Source organism: Microtus oregoni, unplaced genomic scaffold (genome assembly GCF_018167655.1).
Source record: "Microtus oregoni isolate MIOR12 unplaced genomic scaffold, Mior012 000034F_ref0000314, whole genome shotgun sequence".
Taxonomy (NCBI): Eukaryota; Metazoa; Chordata; class Mammalia; order Rodentia; family Cricetidae; genus Microtus; species Microtus oregoni.
Genome location: NW_024543093.1, coordinates 14343574 through 14364663, shown reverse-complemented (window position 1 = coordinate 14364663; position 21090 = coordinate 14343574). Strand labels below are relative to the sequence as shown.

Genomic DNA, 21090 nt, shown 5'->3' with positions numbered 1-21090 from the left:
TGTCAAAGAGGGCATGTATCTCCTTGGCCTTCCATCTTGCCCCTGCTTCCCTCACAGTCTCATGGGCAAGCAGAGGCTACAACCCTATCAGAGGATACCTGGGCCCCAACTCACCCTGCGGTTCCGGTTATGATCCATAGTCTTAAGATGCTTTTGGATGATTCCAAACTGCATGGGGATGAAGAGGTCACAGGCTGCACAATGGGCTGCCTCCACCTTCTTTACAAAATGCTCCAGAGCAATTTCTGTAGTGGGGCAGAAGAAAGCAGTCATCACTGGTCTCAAGTGCCAAAGACATCGGATTAGCTTCTTAACTTTCCCTGCCACTTCCATCCAAGCCTGAGACTCTGAACAGAGGACCATCATGTCACTGCATTGAGAAGCAGAGAAGGGCAGGCTGGGGGCCTACCTGGTGGCAGCCGTCCTGCTGGGATAGAACCTCCTCACCTTGGGTCAGATCTTGGTCTCTGTAGATTTGCTGGATCAGACCATCAAGGTCCTCCACAGTTTTTCGGAGCTCTTCTGTCTTCTTGGTCTTGTTGGTGACATATTCCTATTGGAGACACAGATGTTTGGGCCAGGCCCAGGGGTTCCAGAGACTGGAGAAACCAGCAGCAGATGTGCTGCTCAGAAGCTCACCTGAAGGAAGTCAGCTGTCTGCTTGGGAAGCTTGGTGCCTACATATTTGAAGTGTTCCTTGTGGAATTTGCTGTCAAGGTGGCTACCCATCTCATCCTCATAGAAGGTCCGGTATTTGCAGAGAGAACACACAAACTGGATCCTGCCACAGGAGGGAAACAAACAGCTGAGGCTGCAAGGATCCTAGGGAGTGTTACTGCTATGTTACCCAACCCAGCTGGAGGCCTTGAAAACAGGCCTCGAACTGAAGTGCAGTCCCAGCAGAGGGATAGGCTGGGACTGACAGGGTCAGGAACAGAAGGGGACAGTCTGCAGGCTGCAGTTACAGCAACGTAGGGATTAGGGGAAGAACTCTTTCTTCCCACAGGCAGGAGGTTGAACCCGAGGCAGCTGCTGCTGCAAACAGGCAAAGTCGCTGGAAGGTTGTCGGAGGGCCTCTCTAGCAAGGCTGGGCAGGAGCTTGTGCATTTGGCCCAGCTGGGGACCAGAAGGAAGGATGCCCTGGCGAGAGCCAGGAGGCCCTGAGGTGCAGAGTGGAGTACGCAGTCCCGAGGCAGTGCCTGAAAAGGTGCTGCATCTTCCTTCTGGGGTCGGGGGGACTCAAACGCCCAGCCCATCCTCTGCTCAGAATGCCTGGGGGTGGTGTCAGGAGGGATGGTAGGCAGCAGGCCTGGGCACCTGCTGCCTCATCTTCCTCTTCCAAGAAGAGACCAGTCTGAGCTGGAAGAAGGGTGCCCGCCTGGCCTGCCAGAGGGCAGCCTGGAATCACTGGGCGAGGTGCTCTGTCTGGGCCTCGTGTCCACAGCAGAAGCCTGGGGTCTAGGGCCTGGGCTGGAACAGGCCTCCGTGGCAAGGGGCGGAGGAGGCCAGCCGCCACCGAGGCCTCGGGGCGGGTCCCTACCTCTGCCGGACGTCCTTATCTGGGCCACGGGGTCAGCTTTGTCTGAAGAGCCCAGGGGCCGGGCGCCGGCGAGGCTGAGTGGAGGGTCCAGCAAGAGCAAGAGTCTGAGGCGAGGAGGCAAGCGCCAGTGCGGGAGCCCTGAGGGCAGACAGACCCGACCAAGGGACGTGAAGGGCTCAGCCACAGACAGGCCCGGCCTGGTAGGGCCGGTGGGCAGGGCCAACAGCAGACCCAGAGGCTGCCATAGCCCACAGGTGCTGTCATCTCTCCTGGGCACGGCGGTGGCCTCTTGGCAGCTAGCTGGGGTGGCACAGGCGCCTTGGACCTTGAGTCTCTGATGAGTTGGCCCCCTCCCTCAGGGGCATCAGGCCCCCTGCGCACCTCAGGGCTTGTGCGCTGAGTGACCTAGCGCTGGAACTTCTGGGTAATGGTGCTGAGCAGTGCCAGGTCTCAGGCCATAGATGGCAGCGGTCGCCAGGTGGCCACAGAGGGGCAGGGGACGAGTCAGGACTTGGGAGCTGGGCCTGGCGGGAAGCAGGGTCCATGCACAGCAGAGCAGGTGGCAGCTCCCAAGGGAGGCCAGAGGGCGGCGAGATGGCAGAGCTATGGCCCTGCTCTCCTGGTGGCAGCCCCAGAGCCAGGCGGAGGCAGAGGGATGGAGGGAAGACAGTTAGTTACCTTTCCACCATACGGTCTCGCTGTCGCTTTTTCTGTTTGTCTTGGCTTTTCTTGCTTGCCTGCAACTTGCGCTTGGCCTGGCTGCTCTCATCCTGGGCGGTCAGGGCCCCTGTGGTAACAGAAAGGCAGAATTACCAGCAGGACTCGAACAAATTAGACCCTGTGACCTGTGGCTGATCACCCGCTGTCCACTCCAGAGGGTCCATCTGAGAGCAGCTGTATACATAAAGCCTCAGGCCATGAGCAGGGCTCGGTGCCCTGGGCTTAGCACGAAGTAGATTTGGCTTAGGCACCAGGAGAGGGGGAACATGTACTGACCCCTCCATTTTCCGGAACACCCTCACTCTCTGCAGAGTGGGTGCAGAGAAGCTGGAAGGCAAAGACAGGCTGTCTTGGTGGGAACACAGGCGTGTTCAGAGGGACTGGGTGGCGGGATGCAAGGAGGCCGTTCACATGGCCCTGCCCACCCCCCACCGGGCACCGCGGCAACAGTGGGCTGAGGCTGGATTTACTGTTAGGTACCTGCTGGCGCTCATCACTCAGATGGGGGGACACGGACTCCCAACAAGGGCTGGAGAGGCGCTAAGGGAGAGGACACGCAAACCAGAGCCGTAAAAACTGCACCAAGGGTCCCAGCTCGGACACCAGCCACTGAGGACTTGGAACTGTGTGTTACTGAGGGACCAAGGGGAGGGGGTGTGCCTGGGGCTCCCCACACTTTTGCTTGCTGGCCCCACCTGAAGGCAAAACCAAAGTGCTAGGCTGGGGGCCATACCATCTATAACCTCCGCTTAGGAAAAACAGGCAGACTGGGAGGGCACAAAGTAAGAAGAGGTCCTTTCTACACATACCCAGTCCCATAAGGTCCCCAGCCAGCCATATTTCTGCCACAACCCTGCCCTCAGCTGGATCCCTCCCACTATCAGCACCTGGAAGAGCCTCCCCAGTACCTAGGCTCCCCTGGAAAACTTACCTTTCTCTGAATCTTCTTTGCCTTCTTCTCTCCCATCCTCTTTTCCCTCCTCGTCCTCTCCTTCCTAACATACAATTTTAAAATTCAACTTTTAAAAGGGCAGTTACTTATACTGGCTCTAAAGGATTAAAGGTCAGAACTGGGAGCATCACCCCTTCCCATCACCTGCTGCATAGAAGCCTGCATATCCCCATCTCTTCCAAGGAAACACATAGCTGGTGAAGTGGTCTGTACTCTTCCCCCAGATACACAGCCTCCTTCTGCTGGCCACTCACCACCCATGCATACAGGTGATACCACATAGTCTGTGACCCTTGTAACAAAGCCTGTGATTCTTCAAGCCAGTTCAGTCCTCCTAGGCCCTACCTGCAGAGACCAAGAGCCTGGGTCTAGGGTTACTTACTGCTCGGGAGCCTTTCTCCATAGCCTCAGCACTTTCAGTACCCTCTGCAGCTTCCCCCTCAGTGCCTTCATCTGCAAGGGGGAGAATAGATAAGCTCAGTTGAGGAGTCCCTTGGGGGCAGGGAACAGGAAGCAGGCCCCAGGCTGAACAACTTACCATTCTCTGAGTCACTGTTGTCTGAGCAGTCTGTTCTGGTAGCTTTGCTGTCTGGCTCATCAGGACTGCCACCCTGCTTTCTCTTCTTCTTTTTGGTCTGGGTCAGAAAGAAGCAGCCAAGTTAGAGATGGTAGCTGTACCCCAGCAAGGATCAGGAGAGGTACACCAGCTGACTTACCCGGAAGTCGGCTGTGGTCCAGGTCTTCCAGGTCCGCCTCATCTGCTTCATGCCATTGCCAAATCCGAAGCCAAATCGGGAGCCACCAGAGAAGGCACCCCCACCACGCATGCCCTGGAACATGCCATACTCGGGGATGATGTTCTGGGAGAAGAGGGAAGGCAGCCGGGAGGCACCAGGCATGCACTGGCCCCGGGCCCCCATGGGGTCTTCCCACATGCGCCCATAGCCCGAGGCCATTGGCCGTCCACTCCGGGCATCCCGGGCCCAGCCCTGAGCCCTTGGACCAAATGTATCTCCTCCACGCATTCGAAATTGGTCACGGTAGGCATCATATTGGCCTTCATAGGCCATTTCCATCTCAGGATCAAGCTCGCCATAGTCATAGCCAGACCTGTAGAGGTCTCGTTCACTCAGGATGGCCCTTGAGTCACAGGCCTCATAGGAGTCATATCTGTGGAGACAGATGACAAGCATCAGGGAGAGCCCCTTGGAGCTCCTCAACTCCAACTGGCCTAGACTACTGCTCTTGCCACATCCTGCTCAGTCATCCCCAATCTTAGTCCTATAACAGAAAAGGCTGTGAGACAGGCTTACTGCTCAGAAAGGCCACAGAGTAGAACATCAGGGGCAGCAAGAGCTCTTCAAGTGAACCTGAACATAACCATGCACTTGCCTGGGAACCCTAAGCAGTGACAGAGGGAAGGCTAGCTCTTATTCAACTGAGGGACAAAGCTGCCTCCAGAGTTTTCCAAAAGTATTTAAACTATGGCAATTACAATGGTCAAAGCTGTTCCTTATGAGCAAAGTCAAGAACAAAGAATGTTTTTTTCAATACCTGTGACAACACTGGGCTAGTTTCATCTTTGATGGTTGGGAGTACCCTTAAATCCTGTAAAACTCTTACTACCTTGAACAAGCGAGAGGAAATGTGCAACATTTCTTGGGGGATATTATGAGCTTACCAAGGGGTCAGAAAAGGCTGGGTTTGTAGTCCAGCTGAAGAGCATTTGCCTAGCTTCAAGGCTGGGGTTTCTAGCTCCAGCACTGAAAATAGGCAAACATAAATCTCAACACAGGACCTAGTAAGGAGGCTGGACCACCTGTTGAGGACAGAGATGGCTTGCCTTCAACTATAGCCCATGCTTAGGCTCACTTCCCACATACCTCACAGATATATGGTCCTATCTGTATTTTCTTCTCCAAGCCTCACTAGGAAGCATCAACAGTTACAAAAGATATGGCACCTGCCATTTATTCCAGGCACTGATTCCAAGTTTCTACGCTATAGCAAGCTACCCTGCAGCAGTGTGAGCCATGTAAGCCAAGTCTCTTGCTCTTCTCTAGGAGCCCTGAGACTATTTGGTCCTCTCAGTGACCAGACCAGTCCCTACCTCCTCACTGCTTGATCTGCCCTATCTACTTTTCGAAGCTATCCAGCTTCCCTTCATCCTATGCTAGAAATATATGTGCCCTTCTTACTATGACACAAGCACTGCCCCTAACCAAACCACAATCAATTCAGTCAATGACAACACACATATGGGATCCTCAGCTGCGGGACGGATCTGAGGGGGAGGTACAGTTCCACCATTTACTTATATTCAGGCAAAGAGTGACCTGCTTGCACTTCAGTAGACCTATCCACAAAACTAGGACAAAATTTCTCCCAGGGGTGCTTTCAACAAATTCAGTTCACATTTATAAGGCACCAGCAAGTGGCCATTAAGTACTCTTATCTGACTAGCCTCTAGGGTGGAGATGACCTGGCTCCCAGTGGTTATCCCCAAAGGCTTATCTCATTCTTCTCACCAAACCCAATTTGTCCTGCCCTGGCACTATGTGAGATGCCATGATCTGGACTGAATACCTAGCTGTCTTGAAGGGAGACATTAGATATTTTACTTCTGAGGAGTTATTCTGTGGGTATAGTCAAGACAACAGGGGCCTGCTGTCCCCCTGCACACAGAGGAGGTGGAAATAGGGGGTTAGCAGGGAGGATGACAGGTCAGAAAAGGAAAGCACAATGGACCTCATTAGGAGCACAGCATCTGGGAAGCACAGAGCAAGGGGAGATAAAGCAGACACCTAGGAGTGTTCAGGAAAGGTTCCAGCAGACAGGAGTGTCAACCCTGAAGAGCCTTAGCCCCTAGCAGCACCCAGACTCACCTTTCTCCACCTGAGCCGTACACACCTCCTTGTATCATGTCTGTCTCCAAGTGCGGCATCATATCTAAGCGCTGGTTAATTCTGGATAAAACGGAATCGGCACTGGCGCTACCCGAGGCACTAGGGTTTGCATTTGTGTCAGAGTTAGCCATTTCCCAAGAGTGTGAAGTGGCCATACCATACCCATAGTTGGTGGCGTTATCCTGGCCATAGCCATAGCCATAACCATAGTTCTCGTAGCCTGTAGTTAGGAAGACAGAGGGTCAAAGACAGAGGAGGTGAGAAGAAGGGAGGAGGAAACAGAGACAAACACAGGAAAACAAAAAGTGTTTTTGGTCAAAAACAAGATAGGGGAACTCTTAGCCACTTGAGGCTGGGTAGGCTTCCTGTGCCAGCCTCAGAGACATCCACCTAAACCCTGCTTGATCACATGGGCAGTTAGAGAAACATAACTGTCCAAAGAAGATGAGGATGGCCAGATACTTGCCTCTATTTGTCCCAGAGTTCCAAGTTCCATATCCTACAAAAAGCAAAAGGGCAATTATTTCTACAATAGCTTCTAGTATATGAACTTTAGCTTAATACAATTTAATTAAAAAGTACAATTGCTCTCAGTATCTGACTCAACTTTCCAAGGTGCTATACATTGAACAATATCACACAGACATACCTGGCCACTCCTTGCCCTGATATTCAGCATTCTGGGGCTCTGGGGACATGGGTATTTAAGGAGCCTCCTGTTTCCAACCCTCTCAGGTAATAAACTTGGCTTCTACACTTCTTCCCTACAGACTTATAAGTGCTTATAAGATAAGCACTAACTGGAGGAAGAAAAGAGCTCACAGTGCCTCAGAGACTACAAGTTACAGGGTCTTCCTAGCAAGTGTAAGGCCTAAGGAGCCTTGTATATAAACACATCAAACACAGCTAGTCAATTACGTTTTAGCAATGAGGTCTAGGGATAAAAGTCAGAGATAGAGTTTTATCCTGCATTATAAAATAACAAATGACTGAATGACTGGTGACTGATTTACTGAAAGGATAAATATTACAACAAGCTACTGTACAAAAAGTACATATTCACAATGAAGTCATCATACTGCGGTGGAACTCTGCCCTCTGAGTATTACATGGCCATTGCTGTCTTAAAATCAGATCAGGTGTTGCTGCCCTCATGATGTCCTGACAAGACTGAGTCTACCTGAATTCACTTAGGAAAGCAGTGAACAGCACACAAGGCTCCTTCCCTACCCAAAGACACATGAACAGTTAATAATTGCTTTGAGGAAGACTCTTCTGTGATGTAGATGCCTGTAAATTATATGCTCTCCTAGAAATAACCCCTCACCCATGCTCCTGTAAGTAACCCCAATTAAACTCAGGTTCACCAAGCTAGACTGAACTGGATTTTCTTCACACACACACACACACACACACACACACACACACACACACACATTCAACTATACTTAGGGTATAGACATTTGTTCCCAATGCTCCAGGAAAAGCCATGTAACACATCCTATCACCCAACTGGAGCAGGGAAACAGATGGCCCAGGAACCCTAAACATCTGCCTTAACAGGGAGGGAGGGCCAAGAAGTCCTTGAATGATGCCATCATAGCTACTAGGTGCACAATTCAGCAGGGGAAGGACAGACAATCAGCAGTTCCCAGAACCAATCCTGGTGATGTACACCTGTAATTCTAGCATTTCAGAGGCAGAAGGATCTGTTCAAGTTCAAAACAAGTTTAGGCTACACAATAAGTCCCAGGCCATCCTTGGCTACATAGTGAGACCCTGCTTAAAAAAATCTCAGGGGACAGAGGCAGGCAGAACTCTGTGAATTCAAGGTCATCAAGGTCTACACAGGAAATTCCAGACTATGAGACTGTATCATATTTTTTAAAACTGTCTCAAAACAAAACAAAACAAACAACAAAACACCGTGTTGGGAAAGTATAACCCCTGACGAATATCTTGCATATCATCATAGAACCTTCATCTGGTGATGGATGGAGACAGAGACAGAGACCCACACTGGAGCACTGGACTGAGCTCCCAAGGTCCCGATGAGGAGCAGAAGGAGGGAGAACATGAGCAAAGAAGTCGGGACCACGAGGGGAGCACCCACCCACTGAGACAGTGGAGCTGATCTATTGGGAGCTCACCAAGGCCAGCTGAACTGTGACTGAAAAAGCATGGGATAAAACTGGACTCTCTGAGCATGGCGAACAATGAGGGCTGATGAGAACCCAAGGACAATGGCACGGGGTTTTGAACCTACGTAATGTGCTGGCTTTGTGGGAGCCTAGCCAGTTTGGATGTTCACCTTCCTAGAAATGCACGGAGGGGGGAGGACCTAGGACTTACCACAGGGCAGGGAAATCTGACTGCTCTTTGGGCTGGAGAGGGAGGGGGAGAGGAGTGGGGGGAGGGGGAGAAGGGTGGGAGGAGGGGGAGGGAAATGGGAGGCTGGGAGGAGGAGGAAATTTGTTTTTTTTTTTTCTTTTCTCAATAAAAAAAAAGTTAAAAAAAAAAGAACAATCTGAATCATAAACTAAATGTACTCTAAGTCTGATCACAGGTAGTAAAAATCCATACCTTTAGGAGAGTGAAGTCCAAAGGTGCAAAAGTCACATGAGAACTGAGTCAATGGGATTTCCCAGAGGGACACAAGCACAGACGCCTCTGCTAGTCCCTCTGGGGAGAGCCCCAGTCAACTCCTAGTGCATGCTATCTCTGCTCCACTGACAGACAAACTATACTTAACCTTAGGCAGGAAACTAAACCACAGCGAGAAGACAGCTAGTGAATGACAGAGAAATGGGGAAATTAAATGGAAATGGTGTGGGACAATGGTCTGTATTCTGTCAATTATATTTTAAATAAACGCTGATTGGCCAGTAGCCAGGCAGGAAGTATAGGTGGGACAAGACAGGAAGTAGAGGTGGTCAATGAGAACAGAGAATTCTGGGAAGAGGAAAGCTTGGTCTGCCGTCCTGACCCAGCCACAGAAGAAGCAAGATGTGACTCGCTGAATAAGGTACCGAGACACGTGGCAAACAGATATGAATAATGTAAGTTATAATATAACTAATATAAGTTATAAGGGTTAATAAGAAGTCTGAGCTACTAGGCCAATCAGTTTATAGCTAATGTAGACCTCTGTGTGATTTTTTGGAACTTAGCAAATGTGAGAACCAGACAGAAACCCCTGATAACAGGAAACCATCTACATTCGGGCTATATACAACAAAATGGGAAGATGATCGAGACCAGCTAAGAAATTCTAGAAGACTACTACATTTAATAATCTGTGGCATGAGAGCTCAGAAAGCAAACATCCTCTCCGGATGGGGAAACCCAAACCTTGTGCCTGTGCAGCAAGTATCTCAGAGCAACCCAACTCCTAGATGTTGTTCATACTAGAATGCAGCTTGCTGTTTAGAGAACATATGGAAGAGAAAGACCTTATAAAGAAAAGTGATCCAGGAGTCATGTCCACAGGCAAGAAAGGTCAGCAGAATCACAAGGAGAATCAGAGCCTGGCCACAGCGTTGATTAACAATACCAGAAACAGTGGACATCAGCTCTTAGGAAGAAGGTCTGGGAGGCAAGCACAAACACATTTGAACTCTGTTTGTGGGGCAGGCTGTAAGTATCATCAAGGGTTTAGCTACCAAGGAGGAAGCACAGGGAAGGTAGTGGGAGTGAGTCAGTGGACGACTTCTTTACATTTCAAAGACAGACAAATGACCCCCATGACAGGATTGCCACCAGATGTTAAGCACAGGCCTACAATCACATTTACTTGGAAGGATCACAAGTTTAATGTCTACATGGGCTACAGGAGTCCCTTTGGGCAAGCATTCACTATATGCTAGTTGCTATACCTGGAATGAAGGCAACTCTCTGATGGATTTTCAGGCGTGGGGGCAGAAAGGAAGCTGGACCTAGAATGTGTGTCCACAGACCTGACTCTTCAGAAAAAGCATTTCTACTGACTTTGTCCACAGGGAATGAGTTCATGGATGACAAAAGAAACTGTATGTATGTATGTATGTACATATTGGTTTTTGAGGCAGGGTTGCTGTGTAGCCCTAGTTGTCCTGGAACTTGCTCTGTAGACCAAGCTGACCTCAAACTCAGAGATCCACCTGCCCCTGCCTCCCCAATACTGGGATTAATGGCAAATGCCAATGCCACCCAGCATAGTTATTTTTGAGACAGGATCTCACGATGTAGCCCTGGTTGCACTGCTACATAGACCATGCTGTCCTCGAACCTCACAGAGATCTGCCTACCTTTGTTTCCCAAGTACTGATGAAAGGCTTGTGCCACTACTCTTGGCTAGCAGAGGAAATTTTAAAAGAAAGTAAAGTATGGTCCTCTACACCTATAAACTCAGCATTGAGGAAGGACAGTCAGGAGGACTGACAAAAAGTTCCATGCCATCTGGTGATACAAAACAAGATCCTGTCTCAAAAAGAGGAGAGAACCACAGTAAGAGACACCAATAGACCAAGTAAACATGCTTTACTGGATACCATTAAAGACTATAATCTACCTGTGCAGTGAGATACCAGGTTGTGATGGCTAAGGTCGGCTGTCATCTGGACTTGACATCTGGAATCAACTAAAACCCAAGCAGCTGGGTAGCCTCTGAGGGATTTTTCTTGCCTGGATCATTTGAGGTGTGAATTTACCCTAAATGTGAGTCACACCTTGTGATGGCAGCCCACATAAAAGGACATGGAAGAAGGAAGCTTTTGCTCTTTGCCTGCTTGCCCTCTCTCTCGCTGGCAAGTTCATCTATCCTGCTGCTGAGGCATTCCTTCACTGGTCTGAGAACCTTCTTCAGGAGACCAGTGCAGACTGGAGACCAGCAGTTCCCTAGGAATCTTCCAGGACTCCAGTATCAGATTAGGACTGCTGAGACATCCAGTCTTGTGGACACTACCAAATTCTTGATATTTCCAACAGGAGACAGCCATTGTTGGATTGCTGGGACCACAGCCTATAAACCACTCTAATAAACCCCTTTTTTAACATGTACACATACACAAGCACAAGCACACACAATTAGTCCTGATCCTTTAAAGAATCCTAACTAATACAAGGGTAGATATCAACACAGAATTTATGATGTAACTCCAGTACTAGGGGAGTCAATGTCCTCTCCTGTCTTCTAAGAGCACCAGGCACATAAGTGATACACAAATATAAATGTAGCTAAAACATTCATATAAATGAAATTTTAAAAATAAAAAGAAATTAATTAAAAAGTCAAAGTATGACTAAAAATGGTGGTACAAAATGCCTTTAATATTACTAGGCAGAAGCAGGCAAATCTGTGAGTTTAAAGCCAGTCTGGCCTATATATCAAGTTCCAATCCAGACAGGGTTACATAGTGAGACCTTGTATCAAAACAAAACAAAAATCTCTTCGGGATTTATTTTGATAAAAAAAAAAGATGAAATGATTTTAAATTTTTATGCACAAAAGAAAGCAAATTATAAGCAAGACAATTTTTAAAAAAGATTTATTTATTATATATACAGTGGTTCTGCCTCCATGTATGCCTGCAGGCCGGAAAAGGGCATCAGAACACATTACAGATGGCTGTGAGTCACCGTGTGGATTGTTGGAAATTGAACTCAGGATTTTTGGACAGGTAGGCAGTACTCTTAAGCACTGAGCCATCTTTCCAGCACTAACAATTTTTTAAAAAGCGTTAAAAAAAAAAAACCAGCCAGATATGTGGCAAATGCCTGTAATTCCAGCACTTGGGAAGCAGATAAAGGTGATTGTCTGTGACTTTGAAGACAGCCTGGTCTATATAAGAGTTCCAGGACAGGATAGGCAGTGTTGGTGCATGCCTTTAATCCCAGCACTCGGGAGGCAGAGGCAGGTGGATCTCTGTAAGTTCGAGGCCAACCTGGTCTACAAGAGCTGGTTCTGGGACAGGCTCCAATAGCTACAGAGAAACCCTGTCTTGAAAAACAAAAACAAAAAAACAAACAAACAAACAAACAAAAAAAGAGTTCCAGGACAGCCACAGCTACACAGAGAAACTCTGTCTTAAAAAAACTCCCAAACATGCCGGGCGGGCGATGGTGGCGCACGCCTTTAATCCCAGCACTCGGGAGGCAGAGGCAGGCGGATCTCTGTGAGTTCGAGACCAGCCTGGTCTACAAGAGCTAGTTCCAGGACAGGCTCCAAAGCCACAGAGAAACCCTGTCTCGAAAAACCAAAAAAAAAAAAAAAAAAAAAAAACTCCCAAACAAAACAAACAATAAAAAAAAGAAAAGGAAGGTGGTACAAACCTTTAATCCTAGCATTCAGGAGGCAGAGGCAAGGGGATCCTCCTCTGAGTTCCACGCCAGCAGGGTACAGGGTGAGACCCCCCTGAACCCCTGCCTCAAAACACGAACAAAAATATCAGAGAAAAGAAAAGAAAAAATAAATCCAGGAGCTGAAGCAGTAACTCAGCAGTTAAGGACTCTTGCTGTCCTTACATACGACCCTCTCAGCACCCACATGGTAACTAATAACCATCTGTCCATTGCTATACAATCTGATGCCTTCCTTCCATGGGCACTGCACACATATGGTGCACAGACACACATGTAGGCAAAACACCCACACACATAAAATAAACACAATTAAATCTAAAAAAGAAAACTGGCAAAAAGTTAAAATAAAAGTACAAATCCATGGGACTCAAGACTTACAGATTTCAAGACTTATATTACCCAATAATGAATACAGAATAGGCGACTGGAAGAGAACAGAGACTTCAGTAATAATAATAGATTTCAATTGATTTTCAATCGATAGAGGCAATCCAGCAGACTAACCTGAGTTTCATTCTGGAAGCCACATAGAGGTAGAAGGAGAGAACTGCATGCAGTGGCACAAACACATACATGATAAATGGAAAGAAAGGGAAAGGGAGGGAGGGAAACAGGGCAGTGAGACGGCTCAGTAGGACCCCATTGTGAAAGAAGGGAACAACTCTAGAGACCAGCTTCTCAGTTCTCGACTGCACTGGCAACAGAGCAGTACCTGCAGGACTCACTGGGTAGCTACTTCTGTTTGTTCACAGTTGGTTTATCAATTGGAAATTCCCTTCAATGTGTGCCCACTGGCTTAGCCTAGCTGCAATCTCTGAAATGCAGCTAGACAGTAGGACATGTCAGGTTCTTCCATGACAGGCTACAGCAAAGACCCTGGGGGTGCTGAAAGAACAGCGTGGCCTCTCCTCCATCAATTTTTTCAGTTGCATTCAGCAGAAGATGGCTCTGAATGTACTCAACACAAAAATCATAAATGTTCTTAAAGCACTATTTTTTTTTGCAAATTTTATTTTGTAAATCAATTGTATTGTTCTCTACTGAAAATTTTGTAGACAACAGTTAAACACTGCTGGGCTCTGGTTGGCTTCTTCCCAGATCCTCAAGATTTGCTGAAGCTGTATCTCTGGGCAAGAACAATATTACTTTCACAAAATGTGAAAAAGTCAATCTGACTGCAACACAGATTTACATTTACAGATTGCCCCCAAAGAAGCACAAGCTATTCAAATGGACCACAGTCTGGATTTAGTTAAGCAAGACAGTGTGACAGCAAAGTCAGTAGTAACCAAGCAGAAGGCAGAACACTCTGGTTCCCACCAGGGCCACACTTACCATAATCACAGGTGGGCTGGGCGCTGGAGTCAGAGTATGTGGACTGCAAAGTGGTTTCGGATCCTTGGACAAAGCCTAAATAAATGTATGCACAAGGTGGTTAATTTCCCCAAACCAGCCACAGCAAAGCAACTCAGACAATATTTCATTTCAATAGAGACTAGCCTTCAGCTGAGAAGCTTCTAAAACCTGTAGATTCCAGATAAGGTCTCTCTGTGTAGATTTGAAGCCTGTCCTGAAACTCACTCTGCAGACCAGGCTGGCCTCAAACTCACAGAGATCTACCTGCCTGTGCCTCCTGAGTGCTGGGATTAAAGGTGTGCGCCACCACTGTCCAGCAAGATTCCATACTTTAAGTAAACCTCTGAAAACAACCAATGGAAAGACAGCCATGTCTAACTTGTTACAAGTACTACATAAAAAGTATAAACATTTAAGTTTCTAGCCTATTGTGGTGAATGAGAACCTAAATTATCATTCAGTTACTTTCATTTTAAACAAAAGCGGGGTTAGGTTTAAAATTATGTTGATGTAGCCGGGCGGTGGTGGCGCACGCCTTTAATCCCAGCACTCGGGAGGCAGAGGCAGGCGGATCTCTGTGAGTTCGAGACCAGCCTGGTCTACAAGAGCTAGTTCCAGGATAGGCTCCAAAGCCACAGAGAAACCCTGTCTCGAAAAACCAAAAAAAAAAAAAAAAAAAAAAAAAAAAAAAAAAAAATGTTGATGTTAAAAAATCTTGTCTCCTTGACTGGCTATTTTGTTTTTTGAGATAGGTTTCACTCTCTCAAAACTTGTCTCATATTTCCTGTCTCAGTCTCCTAGGTACTAGGTATTGCAATCATAAGCCTCCAAGCTGGCCTTGACTCACAGAGATCTGCCTACCTCTACCTCCTGAGTGCTGGGATTAAAGGCAAGCACCACCACCACCTGGCATTCCCTAGTTTTTTAAAGACATATCTCTGTATGTACTCTGAGCTGATCTTGAACTCATCACTCTGGAGACTGAGGATAGAGTGATGAGTTCTTTTTCGTGACAGAGATCTTTTATAGTTCAAGGCCACTGGTCTACATAAAAGTTCCAAGTCAGTCAGGGCTACACAGTGAGACCCTGTTTCAAAAATAAAACTAACCAAAACAAAAACCTTCAGGTTATTTGTACAAGGTGTATGTGACACATAAATGATTTACTGTTTAGTTTTGGGCCCTACCCAAGGCATCATTAGGGATATTCCAAAATCAAAAAAAAAAAAAAAATCTGAAAGTACTTTAGGTCATAAGCATTTGGATAAGGGATACTCGGACACTCACCCACTCTGCAGCAGTCACTATGAAGCTACACACGTACACCTGTAACCCTATACAGCGGAGGCAGGAGGATTGTTGAGTTCTAGGCATGTCTAATTTATTTATTTATTTATTTTTAAAAGAAATTCTTTATTATGTATACAATGTTCTATCTGCATGTATGCCTGATCACCAGAAGAGGGCACCAGGGCTCATAAATGGTTGTGAGCTCATAGATGTGGTTGCTGGGAATTGAACTCAGGACCTCTGGAAGAGCAGCCAGTGCTCTTAACCTCCGAGCCATCTCTCCAGCCCATAGGCATGCCTAATTTAAATAGAGGGGGTCTTGTCTAATATCCTGTATATCTTTTTACACTTAGTGTTGAAATAATGATTAAGAACCACTAAGCCCATAACAAAATTAATGATAGTGTTTTCAACAAAAGCAACATTTCCAACAAAAACATATGTTAAATACCATCCATCTGGTACAAATTCTTATATAGTTGTTCAGTAGAAGGTTTGCAGCCTAAGAACCAGCACTCATGAGGCAGACTGCCATGAGTTCAAGGCACTGGAATACAGAGTGAGATACTGCGCCCCCCCCCCCCCCCAAAAAAAACCCATAGCAACAACAGCCAGCACTGAACACTGAACAAGTGCTTCCTTGGTGGATGCTTTAGCTACATCTCATATCATCTTCATCGAAGCCAGTATGCTGATCCCATTCCCTGTTCAAAGTTCTTAAAAGGTATGTCCTTTTCAAGTTCAAAAAGTTCTGCAAATCAAAGACTCTCGGAACTGGGGATATGGTGTGGGAAGTCCTTTTGTATATGTGTTGCTTTTATTGGTTAACGAACAGAGAAGCCTGTTCTTTGGCCTGTGACAGGGCAGAGTAGAGCTAGGCAGCAAACAACAGGAATGAAGTCAGATAAATCACTTGACTACACTTCATGAACATGCAAGCACCCTTTGCAAATGTGAGCAAATGCACACTGGGACCTGGAAGAATGGATACTGTTATGAATGTGGTGCAAAATTAATAAGGCTTATGCTTTGTGGTCCTTGGGATGATCCCTCTGGTATGTCAACAATGTATCACTAAGCTATATCCTAGTCCCCAGTGTATTTAATTATAGGGTACCCTGACCCCAGGAGAAGACACCATGCTTTTTCAAGCTGGAATTCCAAATACATCCAGGTGCAAGGGCTCCAAATAAGAAAACTGTGGACTCAGCTTCAGCTTTACTGTCCATGGAAGGAATAGAGTCTGGCTTTGAGGAAGGAGAAAACACAAATACACAGACTGACTTTTTGCTAGTCTCCCTAAAGAGGTTGTGTTCAATTAGTTTTTCCCCCAGGGGTCCAGAGCCTTCCCAAGATGCTTAAATTTCAAGTACTGATGATTTAATAACTGTCTATACGAAACACTGAGGTGAGGAGATGATGGGAGGGATGGCTTAGTGGTTATGAGTACTGCCTGTTCTTTCAGAGAACAGGGGTTTAATCCAAAAACCCATGGGGTGGCTCACAATTATCTGTAACTATAGTTTTATGGATTTGACACACTCCTAAGAGCAGGCATTCACGCTGGGCGGTAGTAGTGCACACTTTTAATCCCAGCACTCGGGAGGCAGAGGCAGGTGAGTCTCTGTGAGTTCGAGACCAGCCTGGGCTACAAGAGCTAGTTCCAGTACAGGCTCTAAAAGCTACAGAGAAACCCTGTCTCAAAAAAACAAAAAAAACTGGGGGGGGGGGAGGCATTCATATAGTGGTGCACAGACATAGAGGGGCTGGACAGATGGCTTAGGATTTAAGAGAAACTGCTGTTCAATCATGAGGACAAGGGTCATATCATAAAACTCATTTCAGGTAGCTCACACACATCTGTTAACTCCAGCCCCAAGGGATCTAATGTCCTCTTTTGGTCTCCAGCGGCACGTTCATACACATATCTGATATACTCACACAAACACATAAACATAAATGCACAGAGATACATATAAATAAAATTTTAAATAAACAAAACAGCAAAGTCACTGAAAGCAAGGCTGGAGAAATAGCTCAGTTAGTAAAGTGCTTGCTGCCCAAGCATGGAGACCTGAGTATCAGCCCCATACCCACAGGGGTATATACCCAAGGGATGGTGGAACAGTTCCCTGGGGAGGACGACCAGGTGAGTCCTTGGGCTTGTTTACCAGTCTGCTCAGTGCAATCAGGAAGTTCTAGGCTAATGAGACCCCGCTAAAAAAACCAAAAAAACAAAAAAACGAAACAAAACGAAAAACACAGTAGCTGGCACTAGAAAAATGACATCAAAGTTGACCTCTGCTTTACACCACACCTGTATACATATGTATACATACACACACTAAATACAAAAATATTCACGGGGGAGTTCACCTATAGAAAATAATCAGGATAATGTATTCTACCCACTTTTTTCTTTATGACTATAACAACACCGCCACCAAAATGCCCCTAGGCTTTATGTATATTACATAAATATGGTAATTTTTTGCAGTCTCATTACATTGCTTGAACTATAATAGCTGGAACTACAGGTATAGATTATCACTGCCAACTATGTAATATGCTTTCTTTTCAAGATGTCCCTCCCACCCCCCGCCCGGGGTAAGGATCTAATTCAGGGACCTGGACTCCACTACTGAGCCATATCTCCAGCCCTGATTTGGTTTGCTAAGTAGGGTGTAGGTACATAACCTCAAAGCCTTACTCTGTTTCCATCTCCCAAATGCTGGGATTACAGGTATGCACGATGGTGTGGTGGGTAGATTACTAGGCAAGCACGCCATCACTGCATTGTATCTCCAGTCCTCTTTTTAATTTACTTTGCATTTTGAGATATATTTGCTTAGTTGCCCAGACAGGTTTCAAGTTCACTCTGTAACCCTTGCAGATGTTCGAATTACAAGCCTGTGCTTCCAGGCTTGGCACATACAAGTTTAAGTACATTTAAGTACAGTTGTCAGTTATCTGTTGGGGACTTATTCCAGAACAGGCCCTCTCACTCAAAGAAAGGAAATTCACAAATGCTGAAGTCCCTTTAATAAAATGCCCACTGTAGGGACTGGAGAGATGGTTCAGTGGTTATGAGCATTGGCTGTTCTAGAGGACCTGGGTTCAGTTCCCAGCACCCACATGGCAGCTCACAATTGTCTGACACTCCAGTTCCAGAGAATCTGACACTGTTATACCAATGCATATAAAATAAAGTTAAATGCATTTTTTTAAAAAATAAAATGCCCACTGTTTGTTTTAAGTTATCTTTAATTACTTATAAGACTTAGCATGATGTAAATTACACATAAAGTCATACTGTTTATTATTTAATGCAAAATGGTAAGCAGTCTGTACATTGTTAGTAGAGATATTAGTAGAGATACACCTTTCCCAAAATATTTTCAATCCTCTAAGGACTGAACCCATAAACAGAGCTCACAGATACAGAAGCCTGAGTATACAGCAACTATAATGAAACAATACATAGTGACAGACACACATTCTAAGTTCAGTAAGAAAACTGCAGAGCAAATGATTTATTTTTTTAAGAGTTATTTATTTAGTATGTATACAGTGTTCTGCCTGCATTGCCTGCATGCCAAAAGAGTGCACCAGATCTCATGGATGGTTGTGAGCCACAATGTGGTTGTTGGGAATTGAACACAGGACCTCTGGAAGAGCAGTAGCCAGTGCTCTAAACCTCTGAGCCTTCTTTTCAGCCCTCAAAGGGTTTATGTTTACTCATAAGAGAGTCTTATTTCCTCCCTGAACCAAAACACACACACACACACACACACACACACACACACACACACACACAAAAAAAAAAAAAACCCAAAAACCTAAAGATAGGGACTGACAGGTGGGGCAAACCCGTATCTCTGATACCAGACACACACACACACACACACAGTACTTGTCAGGTATGCAGGAAGCCCTGAGGTTGCACCCCAGTGCTGCAAATACAGAGGGATGGAGAAGGATGCTGATAAAGCACCTCTGAGATGAACTGCAATGATTCTGCCTTCCTGAGATGATGTAGTCTCCCCACCCCCACTCCAGAGAAACAGAGGTAGCTGGTGTGATCACTAAGTCATGTAGAAATGACTGACTTTTGTGACTTCTGGTATGTTCTTTCTTGGATTATTTCTAGTCTGCAGAAAACAGATGCCATATTGTTAGGGTTCTTCTTATGGCCCTACAGAGCAATCCATGTGGCAAACAACCATAGCTAGAATTAATTTGCCAGATACAGGAGCTTGAGTCATGCTGGAGGTGGGGCGACAACTGTCACCTTAAATGTAATCTGGCCCAGAACCACTAGCTACAGTACTTGTGGCATCACGAACACAGTGATTCTGTGAGATAAAAAGACCAGTCTATGTCAGACATTTGAAGGGCTGATTAGAGATTTTTTTCCTGCAGTTTTTCTCCTGTTACCATCCTTCCCATTTCATACTAGAGATGGGTTCCAAAGTTGAATGCACTGCTCTTTCAGAGAGCTGAGCTTGGTTCCCAGGACCAGCATATTGGCTCCCTACCACCTGTAACTCCAACTCCAGAGGACCTGACATCCACACACATGTGCACATACCCAAGTATAGGTATACACATAATAACAGTGGCATACGCTTCAAAGCTTCCAGGACTTAGCCTCTAAATTCCATTAAAGTGACTTAATTCAATACAAAAGAAGATGAGGCAGGAGGACTGTTGTGAGTTCAAGGCCAGCCTGGGCTCATTTTAAGATGGGAAGTCGTACTCACTCATATTTGGTTTCTAGCCATAAACCAAGGACATTGAGCCTATAATTAGTGATCCTAGAGAAGCTAAATAAGGAGAACCCAAAGAAAAACATATAGGCATCCTCCTGAATATTAACCTTCAGCAAGCGATGAAAGGAGACAGAGACAGAGACCCACATTGGAGCACAGGACTGAAATCTCAAGGTCCAAATCAGGAGCAGAAGGAGAGAGAGCATGAGTAAGGAACTCAGGACCGTGAGGGGTGCACCCACACACTTAGACAATGGGGATGTTCTACTGGGAACTCACCAAGACCAGCTGGCCTGGGTCTGGAAAAGCCTGGGATAAAACCGGACTCTCTGAACATAGCGGACAATGAGGACTACTGAGAACTCAAGAACAATGGCAATGGGTTTCTGATCCTACTGCACACACTGACTTTGTGGGAGCCTAGGCAGTTTGGATGCTCAACTTACTAGACCTGGATGGAGGTGGGGGTTCCTTGGACTTCCCACAGGACAGGGAACCCTGATTGCTTTTCGGGCTGAGGGGGGGGGGGGACTTAATTGGGGGAGGGGGAGGGAAATGGGAGGCGGTGGGGGGGAAGAGACAGAAATCTTTAATAAATAAATAAATTTAAAAAATTAAAAAAAAAGTAAAAAAAAAAAAGATGGGAAGTCAGTCCAAGCTATAATGTAAGGCTCTTAACAAAAGTGTCTTAAAACGTCTTTGAATTTAGTAACCTTTTTTGGGTTTTTGTTTTTTGAGACAGCTAATGTCACCCAGGCCAGTCTTGAACTTACATTCCTAACTCTCAGGTGCTGGGATTCTAAGACACAAAGACCAGCTTCCTGGTTAGCGTCTTTAAAGGGATAGAACCATAGTATAAAGTTACAGCTGGCTTTTTAGTTTAGCCAGAGGAAAGGGAAACTAACCATTATCTCATTAGCTTGGCTACTTCAGTGCCCACAAAACCCAGGATTACAGCCTACAAGATCTGAAGCTGAAATTCAAACTTCACCATTAGTGAACTAATTCGGTTTCCTCATCTGTAAAAACAAATGCTCCATTATCAAGCTATCCCATAAGATACAATCATTCATCCTCTTGTTCTTCAATAGCCCTGCTTCTAAATGCAGAACTATTTTCAAGTCTTGGACAGACCTGGTGAAGAGAATTACATCTTAATTCTAGAGACATTAAGCATTAGTTCTACTTAATGATTTTCCTTTCCAATATCGCTGC

At 46.2% G+C, this 21090-nt stretch overlaps 1 protein-coding gene across 2 annotated transcripts in view; it reads right to left on the bottom strand.

The window, feature by feature from the left end:
* The window catches only part of Akap8l (A-kinase anchoring protein 8 like), a 35317-nt gene that overhangs the window by 12679 nt on the left and 1548 nt on the right, over window positions 1–21090 (bottom strand). The window contains exons 2-13 of one of the 2 annotated variants that reach the window (XM_041630157.1): window positions 13793–13867; window positions 6585–6617; window positions 6281–6338; window positions 6098–6178; window positions 3929–4382; window positions 3751–3847; window positions 3595–3665; window positions 3192–3255; window positions 2219–2327; window positions 640–781; window positions 448–553; window positions 115–245 (exon numbers count right to left, since the gene is read on the bottom strand). In XM_041630157.1, the coding sequence (XP_041486091.1) occupies window positions 115–245; window positions 448–553; window positions 640–781; window positions 2219–2327; window positions 3192–3255; window positions 3595–3665; window positions 3751–3847; window positions 3929–4382; window positions 6098–6178; window positions 6281–6338; window positions 6585–6617; window positions 13793–13867 (1421 nt within the window). Of the gene's footprint in view, window positions 1–114; window positions 246–447; window positions 554–639; window positions 782–2218; window positions 2328–3191; window positions 3256–3594; window positions 3666–3750; window positions 3848–3928; window positions 4383–6097; window positions 6339–6584; window positions 6618–13792; window positions 13868–21090 lie in introns of both variants that reach the window. The other variant, XM_041630156.1, reaches the window with a different exon arrangement.